The 21,759-nt window shown below is 41.6% G+C and overlaps 1 protein-coding gene across 7 annotated transcripts in view; it reads left to right on the top strand.

Moving 5' to 3' along the window:
* LOC116051688 (glutamate receptor ionotropic, kainate 5-like) overlaps positions 1–21,759 on the top strand; it is a 271,292-nt gene that overhangs the window by 158,169 nt on the left and 91,364 nt on the right. For 6 of the 7 annotated variants that reach the window (XM_031302238.2, XM_031302240.2, XM_031302237.2 and 3 more), the window contains exons 3-5: positions 2,487–2,639; positions 16,188–16,352; positions 21,036–21,133. In XM_031302238.2, the coding sequence (XP_031158098.1) occupies positions 2,537–2,639; positions 16,188–16,352; positions 21,036–21,133 (366 nt within the window). In that variant the 5' untranslated portion in view covers positions 2,487–2,536. Of the gene's footprint in view, positions 1–2,486; positions 2,640–14,335; positions 14,432–16,187; positions 16,353–21,035; positions 21,134–21,759 lie in introns of those variants that run through there. The other variant, XM_031302241.2, reaches the window with a different exon arrangement.

Below are 21,759 nucleotides of genomic sequence, written 5' to 3'. Positions count from 1 at the left end.
ACTTTTTACCTCTGTCGGCCTCTCTTTCCTTTCCTGTCTGTCCTCTCTCACATTTTCTCTCTCCTCCCTCTAATTTTTTCACATTTTGTCCTTTTCTCTAATCTTCTGAAACTCAGGTTTTCTCTCTCTGTCTCCCTTGCGTTCCCTCAGACTACACATTAGGGTTGGGACAAAATATCAAATACGGCAATATATCGTTGTCCTCCTTCGTGCGAAGGTCCTATGACATGCTGCTTTTTGGATGTTTATATAGGCCTTAGTGGTCCCCTAATACTGTATCTGAAGTCTCTTTTATATAGACCTTAGTGGTCCCCTAATACTGTATCTGAAGTCTCTTTCCCAAAATTCTGCCTTGGTGCAGAATTACAGCCACTAGAGCCAGTCCCACAATGAGCTTTCCTTAGGATGTGCCATTTCTGTGTCTGTAGCTTTAAATGTTATTGAGAAGGTGAAGGGTGGGGGTGTGGCCTTGACCAACTGCCATGCTTCGCTGATTTGCAAGCCATGATGTCTCTCTCTTTTTCATGGGTGAGCCAAATTCTCTGGGTGGGCAAAGCAGAGAAAGGGGAGGTAACCTTTCTCCTTATGATGTCATAAAGGGAAGATTCCAGATCGGCCCATCTGAGCTTTCATTTTCTCAAAGGCAGAGCAGGATACCCAGGGCTCGGTTTACACCTATCACCATTTCTAGCCACTGGGGGACCATAGGCAGGCTGGGGGAACTCATATTAATGTTAAAAAACCTCATAAAGTGAAATTTTCATGCCATGGGACCTTTAATGAATAAAAGAAGGCGCTCTTAATAGATTTCCCTGCTCTCAGTGGCGCTACTTCACAGCTCCTTGAGGCGGCACTCAACACGTGAACGAAGGAAACTTGAACAGAAGTTAACTAGCCATAGAAAAAGGTTATCATCACTTAAATTATATATAAGTCCGTAAATTGTGTGCAAATTTCAAATTGCAGGCTAATAAATGCTCTGTTTTTGGTTCACTTCCTGTATTTGGGTCAGTTCGCGTTATCACCTAAAGTGAACCGAACTCTGGTTCACTTGGAAGCGTTTTTCTGTTGTTGAGGTGTTTCAGTGTAGATATAGATCTTAGTAGAAATAACCAATAAAGTTCAGCAATGGACACAGGTTGTTATCATATTTACTGTTTTCTAAATGATCAGAAAACCTCCATTCAGTCCTGCTCACTCCCACCTTTACTGTGTTTTAATAACTTCTGATTTAGTATTTCTCATTTACATATCTATTTCTGAGAGATTCAAGGATTTATTCATCACCTACTCATATTGCTCATAATGTGCAGTGGGTGCAGGGGTGGCATTCTCCGCTTAGCAACTTTGACTGCAGTCACTGTGGGAATGATGTTGTTGGCCAGCGTTGCTATGAAGCTTCTGTTTGTGTATAAAAGAGTGCATCTCATGAATGCCACCTGTTAACTAGGTAACAGTAACTCCTGTTCTGCTGCACTGAGCCATTAACCGCATCACTGATTTGTTGCCAGTGTTTATAGAGCAGCTGCAAGCGTTGTGATTTGAATGTCTGAATGTTTTTTGTTTTTGTAACAGGGTGAGGTGCTAAAAAATGACCCTGTAAAATGTGTGGATGCTGTGAAATTCAATCATTAAAATCAAGATTCACTATGTGAAATGTGGGATTATATCACAGCTAAGGGGCGTTGTTCGGCTTAACGCGAAGCGGAGGGACAAGAACCCCCTTAGCTGAGATATAACATATTACGGACTGAAGTGAGCTGTTGCGATAATTAAACAAGTATCATCAAGTATTGCAATTCGAAAGTTAATGTCACAATTTCAATAGATTTTTATTCATAATTAATCATGTTCACAATAAAATAGGCCCTCCTGGGCTGGCAGCCCGCACATACCGAGGCGGTTGCAATGAAAGGCAGCCCAGGTAACGTTAGCCTTTACTAGCAGCTGGCACAGACTTTTAGCACAGACTTTCTCTTGGCTTAAGTCCAAAGAAATGCTCACAATAACACAAACTAACTAACTGATCGAGACAGACAAGCAACTAACCAGGGTGGTGATGGCGCAGTGGATATGACACATGCCTTTGGTTGTGGGAGACCCGGGATCGATTCCCACGGCGATATATCAACCAATGTGTCCCTGAGCAAGACACTTAACCCATAGTTGCTCCAGAGGCGTGCAACCTCTGACATATATATAGCAATTGTAAGTCGCTTTGGATAAAAGCGTCAGCTAAATGACATGTAATGTAATGTAACCAATGGAGGCGGTGGTAAAAGAGCAACTCCTGTTTTTCGCAAAGTAAAATTGCTATTTTTATCAAGGGAGTCTGGTGGCTTTGAAGAGAGCAGAGACGACGGCTTCAGTTCCCCCCGTCTTTAAGGGCTGTCACGGCTATGAACCGATCGGATTGCTTGATTTGAGCTACCTGTTTTATAATACGACATATATTAAATGCAGTAATGACTCCCCCTGTCCTGCAGGTGGCGGTACAGGCAGCCAGCAGACCATTCTCCATGAGGAGCAGTGGAAGATGCCGGCTCTGCCAGCACTGCTGCTGTCGATTTACGTCGCCGTCCTGCTGCTGACCATGGCACCGCTCTCCTTCAGCCAGGCCCTCTCTGCCGTCCGCATGGGTGAGTATGGACACAATGACATGGTTTTAGTCCCACAATGACTCTCTGTCAGTAGTAAAAACTAGTGTTGCTTACAACTAAAACTTTCAAAGTTGTTTGCTTACTTCCAACTCCAAGTTTTCACATTTCACACAGGGATTCACATTTAGTGTTGTCACTTCATTTACAAGACAAATAATACTTACAACTAAGGAAGTACATTACTTAAATTAAGATTAGTGTTATGCCTGATAATAACAGTACTCACAGGGAAGACCTGTATCGAATCTGATGCTTCCTGGGTTTGATCTTCTGACCCTCCAGGTGGGATGCTTGTGTGCTAAACACCAAGCTACCTGAGTTTCATGCCAGTGTTGGTCAACTAATCAGTACAGCGCTTTGTTCCAAACTGAAATATCTTGTGTTGGCACTTTTTGCACGAATCAATGTCCCTTCATATTTTGGGGAATCTGAAAGTATTGTTCTTTGCTTACTGCATTCTTATGGCTCATGACTGTCAGCTCCAAGTAGCGCTTCCTTGGGTATTGTTGTCTTTGACTTGGAACTAGGACATGTTAGTCTGGACTTAGAACCTGATTGGAACTCACTGGTCAACTTGAATTTTGATGGGGATTTGATTGGGACTTGTTGTCTTTGACTTGTAACTTAATTAGGACTTGATAGTCTGGACTTGGGACTTGGTAGTCTTGACTTGTAACTTAATTGGAAATCACTGGTCTGGACTGAGAACTTAATTGGAACTCATCGGTCTGGACTTGGGTCTTGATTCAGACTTGTTGGTCTATATCTAAAACTTAATTTGGGGCTTATTGGTCTTGACCTGGAACTTGATTGGACCTTAATGGTCTGGACTTAGAACTTGATTTGAAATCGTTGGTCTGGACTTGGAACTTGATTCAGACTTGTTGGTCTTGACTTGGAACTTGATTCAGACTTGTTGGTGTGGACTTGGAACTTGATTCAGACTTGTTGGTGTGGACTTGGAACTTGATTGAAGCTCTTTGGTCTTGACTTAGAATTAGTTTGGGACTTGATAGTCTTGACTTGGGACTTGATTCAGACTTGTTGGTCTTGACCTGGAACTTGATTGGAACTCACCTGTCTGAACTTAGAACTTGATTCAGACTTGTTTGGAATTGGTTATGGTTGGCGAGTTTGAAATTGGTATATCAATTCTTGGATTCAAAGGAGAAAGTTAATTGGATACATGAGGCCCTTACGCCAAAAGCTCTTGGTAGAAAGTGTCATTATTTACCCATGAATACTACTGTCTCTATGAATAAACACACACATTCTTTGTATTTATCCTCCTCTTTCTCTCCTGTTGGAACTTGTGAACAAATAAAAACACGCACTTCCTCTGCATCACCTATTTTTTCTCCTTCACTTGTTACTCCTCTGTTTTGTTGTTTTTGCATCACTCTCTTCTTGTGTTTCCTTTTCGTTTTTTTTTCTTCTCCTGAACACCAACCGCTGTCTCTGTTTGCCATCTTGATTCCTCTCACACTATCTCTCTTTGCTTTGTTTGTCTTTTTACGAGCCCCTCGAGGCTTCCCTTTGTCTCCGCCGCTCGCTCTGCGTTTCCATTTCTTCTTCTTCTTCCCTGCTCATTTTGTTTTCATCCCAGTTTGGATCATTAGTAAGTGCAAATAAACTCGGCAAAAACTGGATCACGGAGCGTTTCTGTGACTTCCCTCCATTATTAACAGATAGCTCTGCTATCAGCACCTATTACTTATGTCCCCATCACGACCCGCAGAGGAAGATTTACTCCAACAAAAGCAGAGACTTAACGTTGGAAGTAAAAGTTCAGCCCTCTCCTTGCAGCAGATGAGGGTTTTTTCCCGGTTCATCTCTCAGCCCAGATTGCCCCGTATTCAAATCCCTGTTGCTTTAATCACGCGGGGCTTGGGAAAAACCTGTGTGCACTTACATGCAAGCTACCATGGCAACCAGGTCACCTGGCGATATGTAATGGCTCACCTTTTACTCTTCCATTAATGGCAGCTGATTGCTCTACACTCACACACACGCACACACACACACACACACACACACACACACATAGACACACACTTATATTTGAGTCGTTATTTCTTTCATTTCTGATAGGTGGAGTTACAGTGAAAATAAGAGAAGTCTCACTTTCGCAAATTATATTATGGAGAAAAAAGATTCTCACAAGGGAAAAATATTAAGTAATAACAATTTAAACATTCCACACCCAAATTATAGGAAAAGGCTGGTTTTATATGTATCTTTTGGTCAACAAATCCCATAAAAAGACCCAAACAAATAATGTTATTCTGTCTCTGAATACTGTCTGACGTCCTGTCTGTCGCTCTCACATTGGTTCCTACTGAAGACGTAGCCTTTATATTTAAAAACACCTCACAAACATATATTTTGTCTCTTTGTGTGTATTTAGTTTAATTTTTTTAAAGAAAAAAGTAACAGCTGGTCCCTGCAGTTCTTAACAAATTAAAAAAAAAAAAAATGTTAAAAGGGACTATTTTCGGTGGTGGATTAATCCACAGTTGGTGCTCTGGGGAGAATTTGGGGAAGCAATTTGTCCTTAATAATCATTTTGAATCTATTGCTTTCTCAAGGCAGTTTTGTACTGACATTTAGTCCAATAGGTTGAATAATAAATCTACTAACTCGAGTAGACATTTGACAGGAAGTTTGTTAATTTGACTCATTAAACTCATCCTGTATATTTTAGAATCAATTTTAAAGTCTGTCTCTTAGTTTTTAAGGCACTAAATGGCCTCGCCCCCTTCTACTGTATATCACAGACTTCCTATCGTTTCATGATCCTCCACAGCTGCCCTTTAAACTGTTACCAAGGTTGCCACAAAAACCCTTTTGGTGATGCAACTTTTAGCCACTACGCCCGAAAAATATGGAACATTTTGTCTTTATATACTAGACTTGCTGTCTCAGTGGACAGTTTTAAACGACAACTCAAAAAATATATTTTTAAAATAGCCTATAACTAACAGCTTTCACTTTCTCCCTTCATCCTTGTGTATGTGTATAGTTTTTAACTCAAAATTGAGATAGAAATCTATTGATTTAATCTATTCTTTTTGCAAAAAAATAGAGACTATTTAAATTCAGAAGCATGGATGTTTTCTTTCAGCTCTCTTCAGGTGCTGGGAAATGTACTTTAGTTCCACTCCAACACACTCACAAATTTTCAAGGTGTATGATTCAGTAGCTGAGAAGTAAAAAGGACTGATGAAGAGTTTTTGTCATTTAAGGACTCGGGGAAACTGCCAGCAGTCAAATGCTATGGTTTGTCCTTCGGTGGATACTGTAGGGCACATTTACCTGCTGCCGCGACAGGACACCAAACATCGGTCAATCACGAGGACACAAACGCATAATCATCCCAGTCTCGCATTGCCAGACCTTCCTCCACAGCACAGCGGAAGAGGGTCTGACTAGTCCACACAGCATTCCGGGATGGGAGAAAAACGTGCTCTGGTTTATTGGCATTTCTTTGAACCAATCACAATCTTCTTGGGCGGTTCTAAGCGCTGGACGCAATAACGGTGCCTCTGCGAAATTGCCTCAGAAAGGAACTTGTTAGCAGTTAACCATAGTCCTCATGTGTTTACGTTTAGAACGTAAACACAAAGAAAGAGGAAGGTAACGGACGTCCAGCCGAAATGAGGGGCATACGGCGGAATTTCCGGCGGCAACGGAGCAATCCCAGAAATGATACGTCTCAGACAAAGAATACAATCATCTGAACCAAAGACACATTTCAACCACAAATAGTCTTCCTTGGTTCAGTCAGAGCCGGAGAAGCGGTCTTTGACGTAACCAACCATCACCTGGTGTTTGTCTGATGGCGTCCTTTTGTGTCAATGCTATCGATGGATAGATAGCCCGAAGTTGGTATCGCTGAGGTTTGGATCCATTCTCCAGAGATGTCATGTATTTCACCCTCTTCTGCACCGGCTTGCCTGATAAACAATGACACTCAACAATTTACCTAACATAGGAACAAACCTGTATACCTAAACAAAGTTTAATAAAAAGCCAAAGACCCAAACTGCATTATTGTAACAAAGATGTGCGTGCCGGTGAATCGTATATATTTATACATTTACGAGGACATATGTACAAAATGTGTCCTCAGACGGCTGAAGCGTTTCACTACCTTGACAATCTTATTCTCAAGCAAAATTGCAAAGGCAATTATAACCAACGCTTAACATGAGCAGCAATCAAATGAAATCAAAACAGAAATGACCCAGCTGTAATTATCAATCATAAGTCTGACAATCAGATTAATCGCTGTCACGCTGAGAAGTGACCCAGATGAGATCAGAGATGGCAACTGTAATTAGAGCAACTCTGTGTTATTGTCGCAGGTCTCCGGCTGAGCCGCCACACCAGCTCACAGGTCAATAAATCCCAGTCAAATGGCAATTAGTGTTTAGGGATGCTGATGCCACAAGAGAAACAAACAGGAGCCAATATGTGGATGAAGAAGAGAAACAGAGGTTGATTGAAACAGTGTGGATTTACACAAAGATGAAATATTTGCCCCTAACCCTAATCCCTATCCCCAACCCTTTTGTTTCTGAAGGAAGATAAAACTGTCTTCAACTCAATTCCAACAAGATGAGAATCTACAGCGGCTCTGTGAGGCTGTAGTGGTGCTTTGAGCTGAATGCTTACTTGCTTTTCCTCCACAGATGGAGCATTACACTCCTCTAACATTGTCGGATCAGCAGGAGAACCATAGATATCGTCTTCTTTATTCCACACATTCTTCTTCCTTGTTAAAACATGCTGCCTACATTACCCACAATGCAACTGGACCACTGACAGTTCAGTCAGGGATTGTGATGGGTTCATGGATGTATTGGATGCAACGTTAATGGCGGCGCCCTAGACTAGAACGACTTCCGGTTCAAGCGAGGAGCAAGGAGCTATCAAATAAGAGAAGTTGCGATTCAGCTACGGACTGCAAAGAAGTACTGTTCAGATTGATACACTGCCATTCATCAGGAAATAGTTGCACCATGTAAATTCCTCTCGAAACCAAAAATTGGCTCTTTTCGTATTTCTGTTTGTGACGTTTTGTCCGTGATGTACAGGTGTACTCCAGGACCCAGTGGCATCACTGTTGCGTGTGGTCTCGTATCGCTCCAGGCTCCTGAATTGTATCGAAATTGTATCGTGGCAGACTTTTTGATATCAGTAAATATTATCGATATAATATCGTATCGTGATAAAACGTGTGATTTACAGCTGATGTAGCCTGGAGCAGAGATGAACAGCTGGCTACAGAGGTCTTGTAAGATCACTTCTTCTTCCTCACTCCAGATTTTTTTACTTTTAACAACTGTAAAGTTCAACTGACGCTGGAAACAAACTCTTGCGAGATCTGGCAACACAGATAAGCCAACGTCAACTAATGTTCACCAACGCCCTAACAAAACTAATGTTCACGATGCTAAATATGTCTCTTAGCTGTGTTAAATCATATATTATCAAAATAAAATATGATTAAATTATAGAAATATAACTTCTCATCCATCCACAGGATGTTCACAACATTTTCAAACGAGGCCATGCCCATTTAGGAGACAGCAAGTGTGTACCGTTTAATATTGTTCTTTAGTTATAGAGATTTTCTGGTTGCACCGTGTCACTTCCTCTAAAACCACAAATGGTACATACCAATACAGGTGTACTCCATGACCTGGTGACATCACTGTTGGGTGTGGTTAGGTTACAGGTGCAACAGAGCACACTGTGGTCAGAGGATTGGATTGCCTTGCACAGCTATTCACGTTATTGTGTCGACACATAATGTCACAACATCAGTCGTAACATCAGCATGCAGATACTTTCTGCTCCGGCAGGAATAAAAATCAAGTGCATAAATATTGTAGTGAAGGAGTTTAACAATTCAGCAACATCGGTGTCCTTCAGCTGCTGCTAAAAACTTCCATGAATTATTTCAGTATATCAGTCATTCTGAAGGAGTCATTAGCTTCCGTTCGTCAGTAAATGCCTCTGAACTACAGAAGAGCCTGTGTGTAAAAGGTAGTTTGTCACTGCAGAACAGCGGTGACATTAATCCTTTAAAAATGACTTCAAAGTACATTTTTCAAATTCTGGGCGTAAGTCATTTTGTAAGTGAAGACGTCAGTTTTTATTGAAAAGGCAAATGTCTCATTTTAGGGGATAACCCAAACTGAATATAAATGTAATTTATATAACATTTAGCGGAAGAAACTTTGTTCCCCTTTATCCGACCTCTGAGTCTCTTAAAGCTGCAACGAATAAATGCATTTGAAAAAAGGTAAAAACAGTGATGGGAAGAGAAGAGAACAATCAGAATGGAAGTGAGAGAGAAACGATCCGCCAGAGAAAAGAGAAGTAAACAAACCCCTTCGTTGCTATCTGGGAATATGTCAGCATCTGACATGTGATTGAACTAACTAATCAAGGCGGACAATGTGAGGGGGAAAAACTGCTCGAAGTTTGTTCTTGTCCGTCGCAAGATGAAGAGTCAGAGAATCACCAAAGTTATCACAATTCATCATGAGGGGAACAGGAATGATGAACAAAACGTTGTTGGACAATCCTTCCGATAGTTGTTGAGATATTTCAGCCTGGGACCAAAGAGGTAGGATGACTGACGCTGCCATCCCTGGAGACACATGGCCTATAACAACTATGGCTAAAATATCCAATTTAAAAATGGATCCAGATTCCAGCGTAGCTTAGTGGCTTCTCAGCATCAAAACTTTAGATAGATAGATTTATTCATCCCGAAGGAAATTTTAGAACAACAATTATGTGCATTCAAACTACCGCACACGTGTACCACCGGGATACATTGGTACAGATCGGAGAATATGCAGGAAACTTTATTACAGACGGAATACTCGACGCAGCTTCACTTCATTCCACGCAAATTTACGGCTGTTTATACTCAGTGATACAGCCCACCAAGCGCTAATGCTAGTAGTTATGTGTTAGCTGAACTTTACGGAGCATATCATGTGTGCACTAAATATAGCCTGTTTCGTATGTCGTTTTTATATAATGTCGTTTTTATATATTTTAATTGTGTAACCAATTGAGCCACGGTGAAACGCTGTTTCGTGTATATGGTTGAAATGACAATAAAACACACTAAAGTTGAGTTGACTGTCTCACTGTCTGTCTGTAATGGTAGGCATGGCTTGGGAGTAGACGCTAAAGCAGCGAAGCAAGTGCATTCTGGGATTTGTTGTCTTTCATCCACATGAGCCAAAAACCCATTTTCTGGCTTTTCTCGGCCTAGAAGCCACCAATTTCTAAAAGAAATTTCACATTTCTACTACATAAGTGACCCAATTTAAAGATATATTCATCTTTCAACGGTGAAATATCCCTTTAAGTACATTTTCCCAACGATACTTTACAATATGCTACTTTTACTTAAAGGTGCCGTAGGTAGGATTGTGAAGATCCAGGACTTAGCCAAAAAATTTTAACATTGACAACTTCTCAATCCCTCCCCCCTTTCTGCTAAAGTCCAAAACGGTCTCCTAAGCCCCTCACCCCACACGGGAATGAATGTGTGTGCATGAGCAATGACTGAAACGCAGTTAGACACCCCCCCTGGCCCTGATTGGTGCATCTGAACAGGGAGCAGTTGATTTTTGCAAATCACACTACAGGCTGTAGGTGGTGCCAGGTTACCTGCTTCATGTAGTTCTACTGGAACATAGGGTCAGTTTCAGCAAATATGACAGCAAGTTAGTTTTATAAGTCTTACCTATACTGCACCTTTAAGTCACATTTCCAATGCAGGACTTTTACTTGTAACAGAGTATTTTTACAGTGTGGTATTAGTACTTTTACTTTAAGAATCTGAAAACTTCTTCCACCACTGGTCTCATCTTTGTTTAACCTGCTATCTCCACATCGCAGCTCTCCCCTTGTACCAAATCTTATGTTGTCAGGGTGGCCTGCGCAGAGATAAATCAATACACTCTCCCAAAACATGGACGCACACTTGTATACACTGATCGATGTGTCCACGGAGGCGTCTTGTTTGCCTCTGAAAACACACCAGCCACCAGAGGTTTGCAGCGCTGTGATTCGTCCCCCAGGGCCGACGGAGCGACGTGTTGCTTTTAGTCTCCGTTTGGTCTTGTCCCGTCAAATCTGTCTACCTACCTGCCCCCCCCCCCACCAGAGTCCAGACTTCCACATCTCGTATCAAAGAATGTCAAATGCATGAACGTCAAAGGTGGGAAGTGACAAGACAAACCTGTTTGTCCATTTCTTTCTAAAGTTAAACACCGCCTCCGGGGGGTGAAATAAAATCGGTCTGCAGAGCTCCCTTTGCTTCGATAAAAGGAGTTTTTATCGTCGCGTCTCAGGTTGAATCCAGAACAAAACGCACAGCAGCGGCGGCCCGACTCGCTCTTACAACCTCTTTACATAAATACAAGATGACGTTTCTGCACCGGCGGGCAGGGAAACGGGAGCGAAGGCACTTCACCCCCGGGGTTGAAAAGTGAAGTCGAAACAGCATCATTTGATATTAAATTTGAGCGGAGCTTGTTTTCACGGCTCAGAGTTGGTAAACAGGGCTGTCATGAGGAACATTCACACACAGAGAGGAATGACACGAGTTAATCGCAAACCGCAAACAATAGGGGTCGTATGACTCCATACGAACACCTTCAGGGAAATCAGATTCAGAGAGATTCATTCAAAGGGTTAAAGAACTGTTTAACAAGTACCTGCGCCACATTTTCCAGCATTGTTAGCCTGTGTGTGTGTGTGTGTGTGTGTGCGTGCGTGCGTGCGTGCGTGCGTGTGTGCGTGCGTGCGTGCGTGCGTGTGTCTTTCCAGCATTATTAGCCTGTGCGCATGTGTCTTTCCAGCATTGTTAGCGCATGTGTGTGTGCGTGTGTGTGTGTGTGTGTGTGTGTGCGTGGGGTTGTGTGTGCGTGTGGTTGTGTGTGCGTGTCTGTCTGTGTGTGGTCGCAGCAGTGACCCTGAGAACCAGATATGGTTTAAACAGAGATAGTGTCTAAACACTGCTGAGGCTCTTTATCTCCCCTCTCATCTTCATCCTCCCTCTCTCTTTTCCTCAGAGGGCATTCTGGGAAGTGACTGAGCTCTACCTCTCTATCTGTTTGGGATCTAACAAGCATCATTGCCTCCCCCCGCCACCCCCCAATATCATTGTCGTTCTTTCTCTCCTTACTATGCTGGCCTGACGATTTTGTCAACTTTGGATGGAGCCAAAACGTTGACTTGTAATGTTGAACCCAGGGTTACACCCGCTAAGGCTAAAGCTGACATTTGGATATTTGACTCTGTAACAAAATGCGTGCTGCACTGCAAACGTTTACAAGTCAACGGAGAGCGGAGAGTTGTTTCCTCCTCCGGTGGGCGTGGCTTTCAGAGCATGACGCCACGCGCTCTGTCTTTATAATTTCAAAGCAAATTTATTCCCAAAAATGGCCCACAATCTCTGTGTGGAACAAGAACATCACTTTCCCTGGACTGGAAAACAAAACAAAAAACTTTCATCGATCATGTTTGCTATGAAGCGTATTTGGTAAAACCATTTAGCACTATATTAATGTACTTCTTAGGAGACAGGAGTTCCCCCCCAGGGAAGACTTTGAGATGTCAAACACAGATCCTCAGATACCTCGGATACGACGTCTTTGTATACGTTACCACACTGCGACGATTCACAGAGCAGCACGGACCATCTGGCTCTCTTTTCTTAAAGTGCAGGAACCCACAACAGTCCTTTTGAGGAAGGACAGGATAAATTGCCTCCTAGTTCGCCTCGAGGGGCGTTAATTATTTAGGACACACAAATCAAATCCAGAACAAACCCCAGCAGCAGCAGTAGCAGCAGCAGCAGCAGCAGCAGCAGCGGTAGCTGCCTTTCTGCTTGTTACTGAGTCTAAGCAGCATATTCACTTTGATTTCCAGTCTTGTTGTGCGTGCGGGGTCTTTGCTCTGCAGCCTTACAGCTCAGTGTCCACTGAAACAAGGAAAATAGGAAGGATGAGTTATGCTGCAAAAAGAAAATCCATTTTAAAGCTCGTAATCAAGTCCTGAGCCTGAAAGTTTTTTTTTTTTTTCTGCCTCTCTTTCGTGTTTAAACAGGAGAGAACAAATCTCATCTGGTACTCAGGTCAGGTTGCAGCAGCAGACATTATTTACTTTCTGGTATTAAAATGTGATCTTCCTCTGGATACACTTTCCATAGACTGAACTAGCTGCTTGCCCTCCCCTGCGTCTCCATCTGCTATCTGCTGTCCGTGAGCGTTCTTTTCCTTTGCATTCAGCAACCGATAACGCGGCCGCATTTTTCTCAGCGCCCTTAAAGTGCAAAGCGGGAGAGTCAGCGGGGAGGCGACTACAGAAATAAACATGGCAGGTGTTACTGTACACAGCCGCCAGGTACTCTCTCTTTACCATTTCTAGTAGGCGGAAAAAGAAGCGATGACGATGTCGGGGGGGGGTTTTTATACGCTGCAGCTGCTCCAGACGCTTTGCTCTGCTCCATGTTCAAATCCAAGGACATTAAATCTATTTTTGGTCATCGTGCTGCTGCTGATGTTTTCTCTTCTCACACTCTGTAAAGGTTGTTTTTCACCTAGGCTGACATTCAATCATTGTTGTCCCATTTACATCTGCAGACGAAGGCAGTTTGTATCTGGATTATTACAAACTCGCTTTTGCCAGACCCTCCTCCACAGCGTTGCGAAGGAGGGTCTGGCTAGTCCACATCCAGCATTCCTGGATGGTAGAAAAACGTGCTCTGGTTTATTGGCATTTCTTTAAACCAATCACAATCGTCTTGGGCGGTGCTAAGTGCCGGACGGAGTCACGGTGCCGGTGCAAAATAGCCTCGGGAAGGAACTTGTTTTGGTGGAACATGTATACGTTCAAAAGTTGTTTTAATTGTGCAACAGAAACCTCAGATTGGACAGCTAGCTAGCTGTCTGGATTTACCCTGCAGAGACCTGAGGAGCAGTTAACCATAGTCCTCAGAAATCCATCGGAGTTAAAAGTTCCAACACAGAAAGCGGAAGGTAACGGCGGAATTTTCGTCGGCAACGGACCGATCCTGGAAATGGACCGTCGTGGATATAGACTACAAATCTGATGACACCGTTTGCATTTACACCTGTTTTTGTGCTCTGCAGTGTTTTCACTGCTTTACATTACATGACAGAAGTGATGCGACGCTGATCCTGACTCCAGGGTTCAACGATGGATTTTTATATATTTACAATTATACTTAAATGGATGGTTTCAATCTTTTGCAGTGTGGTTGTATGAGCTACTTCTCCATAGTCCATGTGAGTAGATGGCGGTCGGTACGCCCCCCAGTTTGGAGAAACAGGCAGGAGTACTGACACGGAAGCTAAGCATTGTACTGCTGTAGACGGGGGGCAGCAGCTAATTGTGTTTTAGACACCTAAGAAACATCTATATCATGTTTAAGTGGACGCTATATTTAGAAGAGACTGTCCTCTCCCAATAAGCGCTGCCAGACGTAATTTGTTCAAGCAACAAAAAAACACCTATATTTACATTTATAGTAACGGCGTCCTCTAGTGGCTGTAGAAATTACAGCGAGAGCAAAGCAGGAAGTAAGGTGACAAAATATTAGAGCGCAAAATCAACACAACACAGGACTTTCACTCAGGAGCACAGGGTTCAAGTCCTGTGAAACTAAAAGTGAATGGCGAGGTTTTTTTCAACTTAACTTAAGTGAGGTGACTTCTGATTTTACCCCAAACCACGATCTTTGTATCGCCATATATGGTTTGGAGGACTTGTATTTTTCAGCGCTTTATCAGCCCTGTTTAAGTACACGGGGGGGGGACAGAAGTTGCTTGTCTACTGCTGCCTAAAGCAGCAGCAGTAGTTTGTTGGTGTTATTGCGTGACTTTGGTGTTTTAAAAGGATTAGGCACTAACAAAACTAACAAACTAACTAACCGACAGAGGCAGCAGGTTAGAGCAGCAACTCCCATGTTCTGCGAGGTAAACACTGTTTTTTCAAAGGAGTCTCGTGGCTTTGAAGAGAACATAGATAACTGGCAGTTTGACAGCCATAAAGTGGTGAAAATATTCTAAATATAGCGTACACTTAATTTGACTTGTTCTTTAACTCACTTGTGTGTAATGCAGCGTACAGTTTTGCGGTCTCTGCTAGCTTTGAGAGTAAACGGTTACTATGCCTGAACAAACAAAGACAAATGCAATGACTACTTTAGATGAAATTTCAAAATCAAGTGAAAGTGAGATCCAAAAACACAGCTGCGATTGCCGCTAATCGCCATAAGTGCTGCCAAAACGGAGATCTTTGAGATTGTAAGTCTATCATGACAAGTGGAAATACGTATCGTTCAACTGCACATCACCATAGAAATAATCATTCAATAGCAATCGTGACTTGCATATGTGAAAATATAAGGGTATCACTTACACAACGTCTGGACAGAATGTAGGATCTCAGGTCTCGTCACATTTCCATCAGTGTCTACACTGATACATTTGTCATAGATGTTCTGTTTACTTAGCTTCCAAACGCAGCATCCTGAACAACGGTCATTTGTCCAAAAATATAATCAAAACAATGAAAATGTTCAACGCATGAGTTCGTAAGAAGGTGTGTAAGGAACTGAGGACAACTGCCATCTGAATGTCTTCGGGATGAGGCGATGCATATAAATAGCCCACTGGCTGTCAGAGTATTAGTAGCTGTAGGGCAAGAAAATAGAAAATGCTAATGCTGATATGGGTGTGAAGTGTGTTGAATGAAAAGTTTCCCCTACCAAACAACAACAAAAATAGTTGCCTGCCCTGAAATAACCATGGAAAACATTGCAAATATGAACATTCAAGTATTTTAGAGGATCATATATATATATATATATATATATATATATAAAATGACAGCTATCTGCAGTTTTCGGCTTTTATACTTGTGCTTGAAAACTGGAAAATCCTCCTGCTTCCCTGAAGTTCCTGGTGTGGCATCATGTTGCCTTCCCCGTGAGTTATGTAAAGAAACAACGAAAGGTAAAAGTATGGGCTCCGACGGGACTTCATGGTGCGTTCAGGTGCACCTCGTGTTGATGTTGCCTTCCACATAATACAATGATCCCAGTCACTGACATAAAGTTAAGGCATACAGCTTATTAAATAAACACTGATTCTGGATCGGTATTGGCCGATACCCAACGCCCAGGTATTGGTATCGGCACTGAAAAAGTCGGATCGGTGCATCCCTAGAAAAGATTGTAATTATTCTGAAATAATGAGACACTTAAGACATGACACATTTTGAGGGTCTAAAAAAACACCACCAATTAAGATTTTGATTTTACATCTTTTACATCAACCTTTCCATTGGATTTTCCTTGGATGTCCTATAACTAAAATCTCATAACCCCAGGTATGGCCGGTCTGTTGGTAAAGGATCTCTGTACACATTCTTCATTTCTGAAACCTTCTCTCCGTCCAGCGGCCATTTTGGATGACCAGTCAGCGTGTGGTCGTGGCGAGCGTCTGGCGCTGGCTCTGGCGAGGGAGAACATCAACAGTCTGATGGAGGGCTCCTCCCAGGCGAGGGTGGAGGTGGACGTCTACGAGCTGCAGACGGACTCCCAGTACGACACCACTGACACCAGTAAGTCGCCGTCCTCTCCTTCATCTTCTTCAATACCACGTGTGCAGCTGCTCGTCACTCTGACAATTCCAGTGAAGGTATACTTCAGGAAGGGCTGTGTGAGGAGGCAGGTCAGAGCAATGTAGCATCGACATTTTTTTTAACGGTAGTGCAGCAGGTGCAGATGATTATCCCAGGCTCAGTAAACCTGCACTTTAAATACCACACGTGTTCATCGGAGCATCACACCAGAGAGCAAACTCTGTACATGCTGTACAATGAGGGGTTAAAAGGTAAGTACCATTTTTTTCAACCTGGACCCTATTTTCCTATGTTTATGTGTCTTGAGTGACTGATGGGAACAACAATCTTTGACATTGGTCCAGTATTAAGCGAGATTGCTGTCCAGCTTGTATTTACCTTCACAAAAGTGCTCGTTTTACCACTGACAGGCTCAGATTAATATTCTAAGTGTCTGACAACATTATGGAAAGGATCCCTTCAGAGATAAACCTTTAAAACCTCTTTGACACCTTTCTGTTTAACCTAAAACAACTCTGAAGTCACTAGTGCTAAACCCACCAGATTCCATTTAAAAAAGCAATACTTTTAGCGTGTATAGAGCCAACATATTTTCACATGTAAATCGGTAAACTAAGTGTTTATTTCAACCAAAACTAGAGTTGTGATGGTTGGAAAAGTGGAACGACAACACACAATGGCTTTTCACAGTTTTATTTTGTTTCTGTCGAGTATGAATGAAGTGTATTTTATGATGCTAAAATTACTGTTTATTTACATGGAGTCTGGTGGGTTTAGCGAACACAATTTCACGGATGTTTTTTTATGTTTAAAAAAAGGATCTTGCTGTTTAACAGAAAGGTTGACCTCCTTAGAAATCCTTTTCATAATGTTGTCAGACACTAAGAATATTAATCTAAGCCTGTCAGTGGTAAAACGAGCACTTTTGTGAAGGTAAATACAAGCTGGACAATTGCCGTTAAATTGTAGCTTGTTTCGCCGCTGCCGACTGCAGCGATCTCGCTTAATACTGGACCAATGTCAAAGATTGTTGTTCCCATCAGTCACTTAGACACAAAAACGTAGGAACATAGTGTCCAGGTTGAAAAAAAAAAAAAAAAAAAAAAAAAGTAGTCACCCTTGAAAGGTGCTTAAACATGCATTAAGCCAGTGTTGTGACTCAGTCATCTTTGCTCAAGTCCCAAGTAAGTCTCAAGTCATTTGGTCCAAGTCCCAAGCAAGTCTCGAGTTATTTTTTGGGGGGGCAAGTCACAGGTTATGTGTCAAGTCAAGTGGAGTCCTTAGTTAAGGCAAGTCAAGGATGTAGCAAGTATGTAGCATAAACCTATGCCACACACCGCAGCATTTATAGCCGAAGGAAATTTGCAATCCCCCGTCCCTAGATGGGCCTTAAAATACATTAAACGCAATAAAAAATACATAAAAGACAATACAGAAGGAGAATCTGAATCCAAATGCTGTTCTCCCTTAAACATTAAAAGGTATTTTTAAACCTGGACTCTATGTTCCCATGTGACTGATGGGAACAACATTTTTATTTTTTTTATTAATCCAGTACTAAGCAAGAACGCTGCAGCCAGCAGCGGAGAAACAATCTGCAATTTGACATTAATGGGCAATTGCGCACCTTCAATTTATATCCACTAAAAGTGCAGTTTTGGCCACTGACAGGCTCACATTATTATTCTGAGTTTCATCACAGCAAAAAAAACACAGGTGTGAAAAATAACATTCATAAAAACTCTTTGGGGATGATTTGCTCGTTGCAGTCGATCTAATCATTTCCACCTCCTTTAAAAAACGCCAGCAACCAGAACGCCGCTGTATCTTAAAAGACAGAAAGAGGGAGGGAGCGAGTTGATGAGAACAACAACACACGTGCTGCTGTCCAAAGGAGACATCATCAATTAAAGTATCCATATCTCCCTTTGCTGTAGACGATACTGGAATAAATTAAACAAGATTCATTTCACTCACTTCTCTTAGGGCGTTTTCACACTGATAGTTGTTCTGCTCTGGTCCAGTTTGTAAATTTGTAGCGTTTCCCCTTGGTTTGGTTTCGTTACACATATAGAAAAAAATTCAAGCGAACCAAAATGCATCACTACCAGCTCTTATTGGTCACATGTGTCTAGGGCGGGAGCAAGAAAGTAAATACTGTACAGGAAGAAGGTCCTGGTTCTGGGTAGGCCTGGGTACTGAATGCAATACTTTTTAAGCACTGACCGAATCGCTTCTAAAGTACTGAGTATGGAAGAATGGTTCCACTAACGCCCCCAACCCATTTACTTTACGCCCCTGTCCATACTGTCAGTGTTTATGTTTTAATGAACTGCCTGTGATGGGCCAAAGGCAGTTTTCCGCCATGGAGGACAATTATGTTTCATTTAATTTTGGATCTAATTCATTCTGTTTATTATGAATATAATCACATCATCACACTCGATGACTTTCTGCTCGAACATGATGGGTGCAGACATCCAGATGGATGATGGCGGTGTTTTACACATTCAGAGTGTGTAGCGTCGGCGTGTGGAGCGAGGTCATTGTGACCGGAGAGCTCGCGGCGTTCTGCAACACCAGCAGCTGCTGTGGATGTTTATCGATTACCAACTGCCGGCGGCGTGAAAAGAGACTTCCTGTAGGAGAGCCACTTAATGTCTGTCAGAGCAGAGCAACACGCACGCACGCACGCATGCACACACACACACACACACACACTCACACTCAAATTGGCACAAATTGTACAGTACAAATGACGCCGTAAACAACAGTTGTTTACTGCGTCATTTGTACTGTACAATTTGTGCTGTGTTAAACCATTCCTACAGAAATATTTTAAATAAATAATCATCAATAATGTGGTTATAATTACTAAGTTATTAAAATAAAATAATAGAACAGCTCCTAAGTCTGGTAAGTTCAGAAAATGACATACTGTAATGCAGCCTTTTGAACCAGGAAAAGACAAAACCTACCATTTAACGATATTGCAATATGCAAAATCGAAGACATCTAGTGTCATATAACGATATCGATATAATATTGATATATTGCCCAGCCCTAGTACAAACGATGCATTAAGTCATAATGTCATAATGATCCGTTCATACAGAAACAATGAATAGTTCATTTCGAACAACATACAAAAGAGTAAACAATAAAACGTAAAAGTGAGTATGAAGAAGCAAAATGCTTTTTGGGTCCTACCCTTTCAAAAGTCCATACCTTTGAAATGTGATTAAACAGAAATACGACTGTGAATCACGTTCAATGGACATTTTCGGTTAAAATATACAGTCAAACAACTGTTAATACAGGTATTTCTTAGATTGAACTGTCCATCCAGTATATTTATCAAGCACAATTAAGTTCTAAATAGATCAGAACCAAACTCAAGCAAGTTAATACAAAATAATAGACTACCTACTTGTCCATAACATCTGACCTGTGTACGGTTTGTTCTTTAGCCGTTTTTAAAACCCAGAAACCTGAACTAGTTTTTTCTTTCAAACCTTTAAAAAAAAAAAGATTTCGACCCGTCTCATGTTCTCCTCTGAAAGGCACCGAAGCAGCTCGTTACCCAGAAGCCTTTTTAGTTTTCTTCCCACTGAGTGAGTGTATCTTTTGGTTTCTGTGTGCTCCTCTCGGTAGTACTGTGAAAGGCCTGTGATTATCTCCCTCTCACTTAAAAAAAACTACATTTGGCAGATTTAATGAGTGTCCTCTGACCCTGTTTAAAAGCTGTCAGAGATGAGAGAAGCTCTGGTTGATACGCTCAAATGATAATTTGAATCTTAGTTTTTTTACTCGTACATTTCTGACTTTAATCTCAGATGTTCGGAGTTTATCTGAAAGTGAATGTTGGGCTTACATTCATCAGGTGGACACAAACACGATTCCAAATGAATGATTTTGCTCCGCCGTAACTGCTGGATGTGTAATTAAGCACCCGTTTGCTAAAGTTCATCATAAAGAGTTAAAAGGGGATGTCGCATCCGCTGCCCCAAAAGTGGCCGAACCAACAACACAACAGACAAAAGAGAAAATGAGGCGACAGTCGACCGTGCAACTTTTTGTTTTTCTGGGTCAAAATTTAAAATTCAATCACATTTCTTTGACGTTTTGGTCGTCTTTTTTGACACTTTTGTCTTCCTTTTTCAATGTTTTTGTCACCTTTTTAAAGTTTTTGTCACTTTTCCCAATGTTTTTGTCGTTTTTTTGATGTTTTTTTGTTTTTTTCCCCACGTTTTTGAAACTTTGTGTCACTTTTTCAATGTTCATTTATCAATTTTGTTAAATTGTTATCAATGCTATAAAACTGAATAAAACACCCAAATTCAATGAAAGTAGTGAACTAATCATTTATTTGACTTGTGAAGAGTAATAGTTGTATGGAACCATCCACGTTATTTCTTTTGACAATTTGTTTGAAAGAAACCTATATTTCTGATGTAAAAACTTTTTGAAAATGGGTCAAACAGGAGACATAAACACAAAGACTCTGAATCATCATGTTGCTCTGTAATGAGTTTCGAAAATTAGCAACTCTTGATGATGTGTTCACTACTGGTTTCCACTGACCCAAAGTGTCACAAAAACATTTCTTGCAGCTTTAACTTCTCTGTTTTTTTTTCCTCTCGTGCTGTTTTTCTCTCTCAGTGTGTCAGATCCTGACGAAGGGCGTGGTCTCAGTGATTGGTCCCGCCTCCAGCCCCGCCTCTGGGTCCACCATCAGTCACATCTGTGGGGAGAAAGAGGTGAGTCACATCTGGCTCCAACAACATGAAACCTCACATTAAAGGGTAAATACAGTTTTTTTTCAACTTGGACCCTATTTTCAGTATTAAGCAAAATCGCTGCAGTCGGCAGTCAGCGTTACGAGCTACAATGCAAGTTAATTGGGCAATTGTCCAGCTTGTATTTACGTTCAAAAAAGTGCTCCTTCTGCCGCTGACAGGCTCAGATTAATATTCTAAGTATCTGACAACATTATGGAAAGGATTTCTAAGAAGGTCGACCTTTCTGTTAAAGAGTAAGATCCTTTTTTTTAAACATCCGCGAAATTGCGTTTGCTAAACTCACCAGACTCCATGTAAATAAACAGTAATTTAAGCATCGTAAAATACACATTCAAAGTCAACAGAAACAACAAAACTATGAAAAGCCGTTTTGGGTCATCTTTCCACTTTTCCAACAATCACACCTCTAGCGTTGCTTGAAATACACACACAGTTTACTGATTTACATGTGAAAATATGTTGGCTCTATGCACGCTAAAAGTCTTGTTTTTTTAAATGGAGTCTGGTGGGTGTAGCGCTAGCGACCTCAGAGCTGTTTCTGGTTAAACAGAAAGGTCTCAAAGAGGTTTTAAAGGCGACATATT

Source organism: Sander lucioperca, chromosome 16 (assembly GCF_008315115.2).
Source record: "Sander lucioperca isolate FBNREF2018 chromosome 16, SLUC_FBN_1.2, whole genome shotgun sequence".
NCBI lineage: Eukaryota > Metazoa > Chordata > Actinopteri > Perciformes > Percidae > Sander > Sander lucioperca.
Note: the sequence above shows the minus strand (reverse complement) of the source record. Positions and strands in the feature narration are given on the sequence as shown.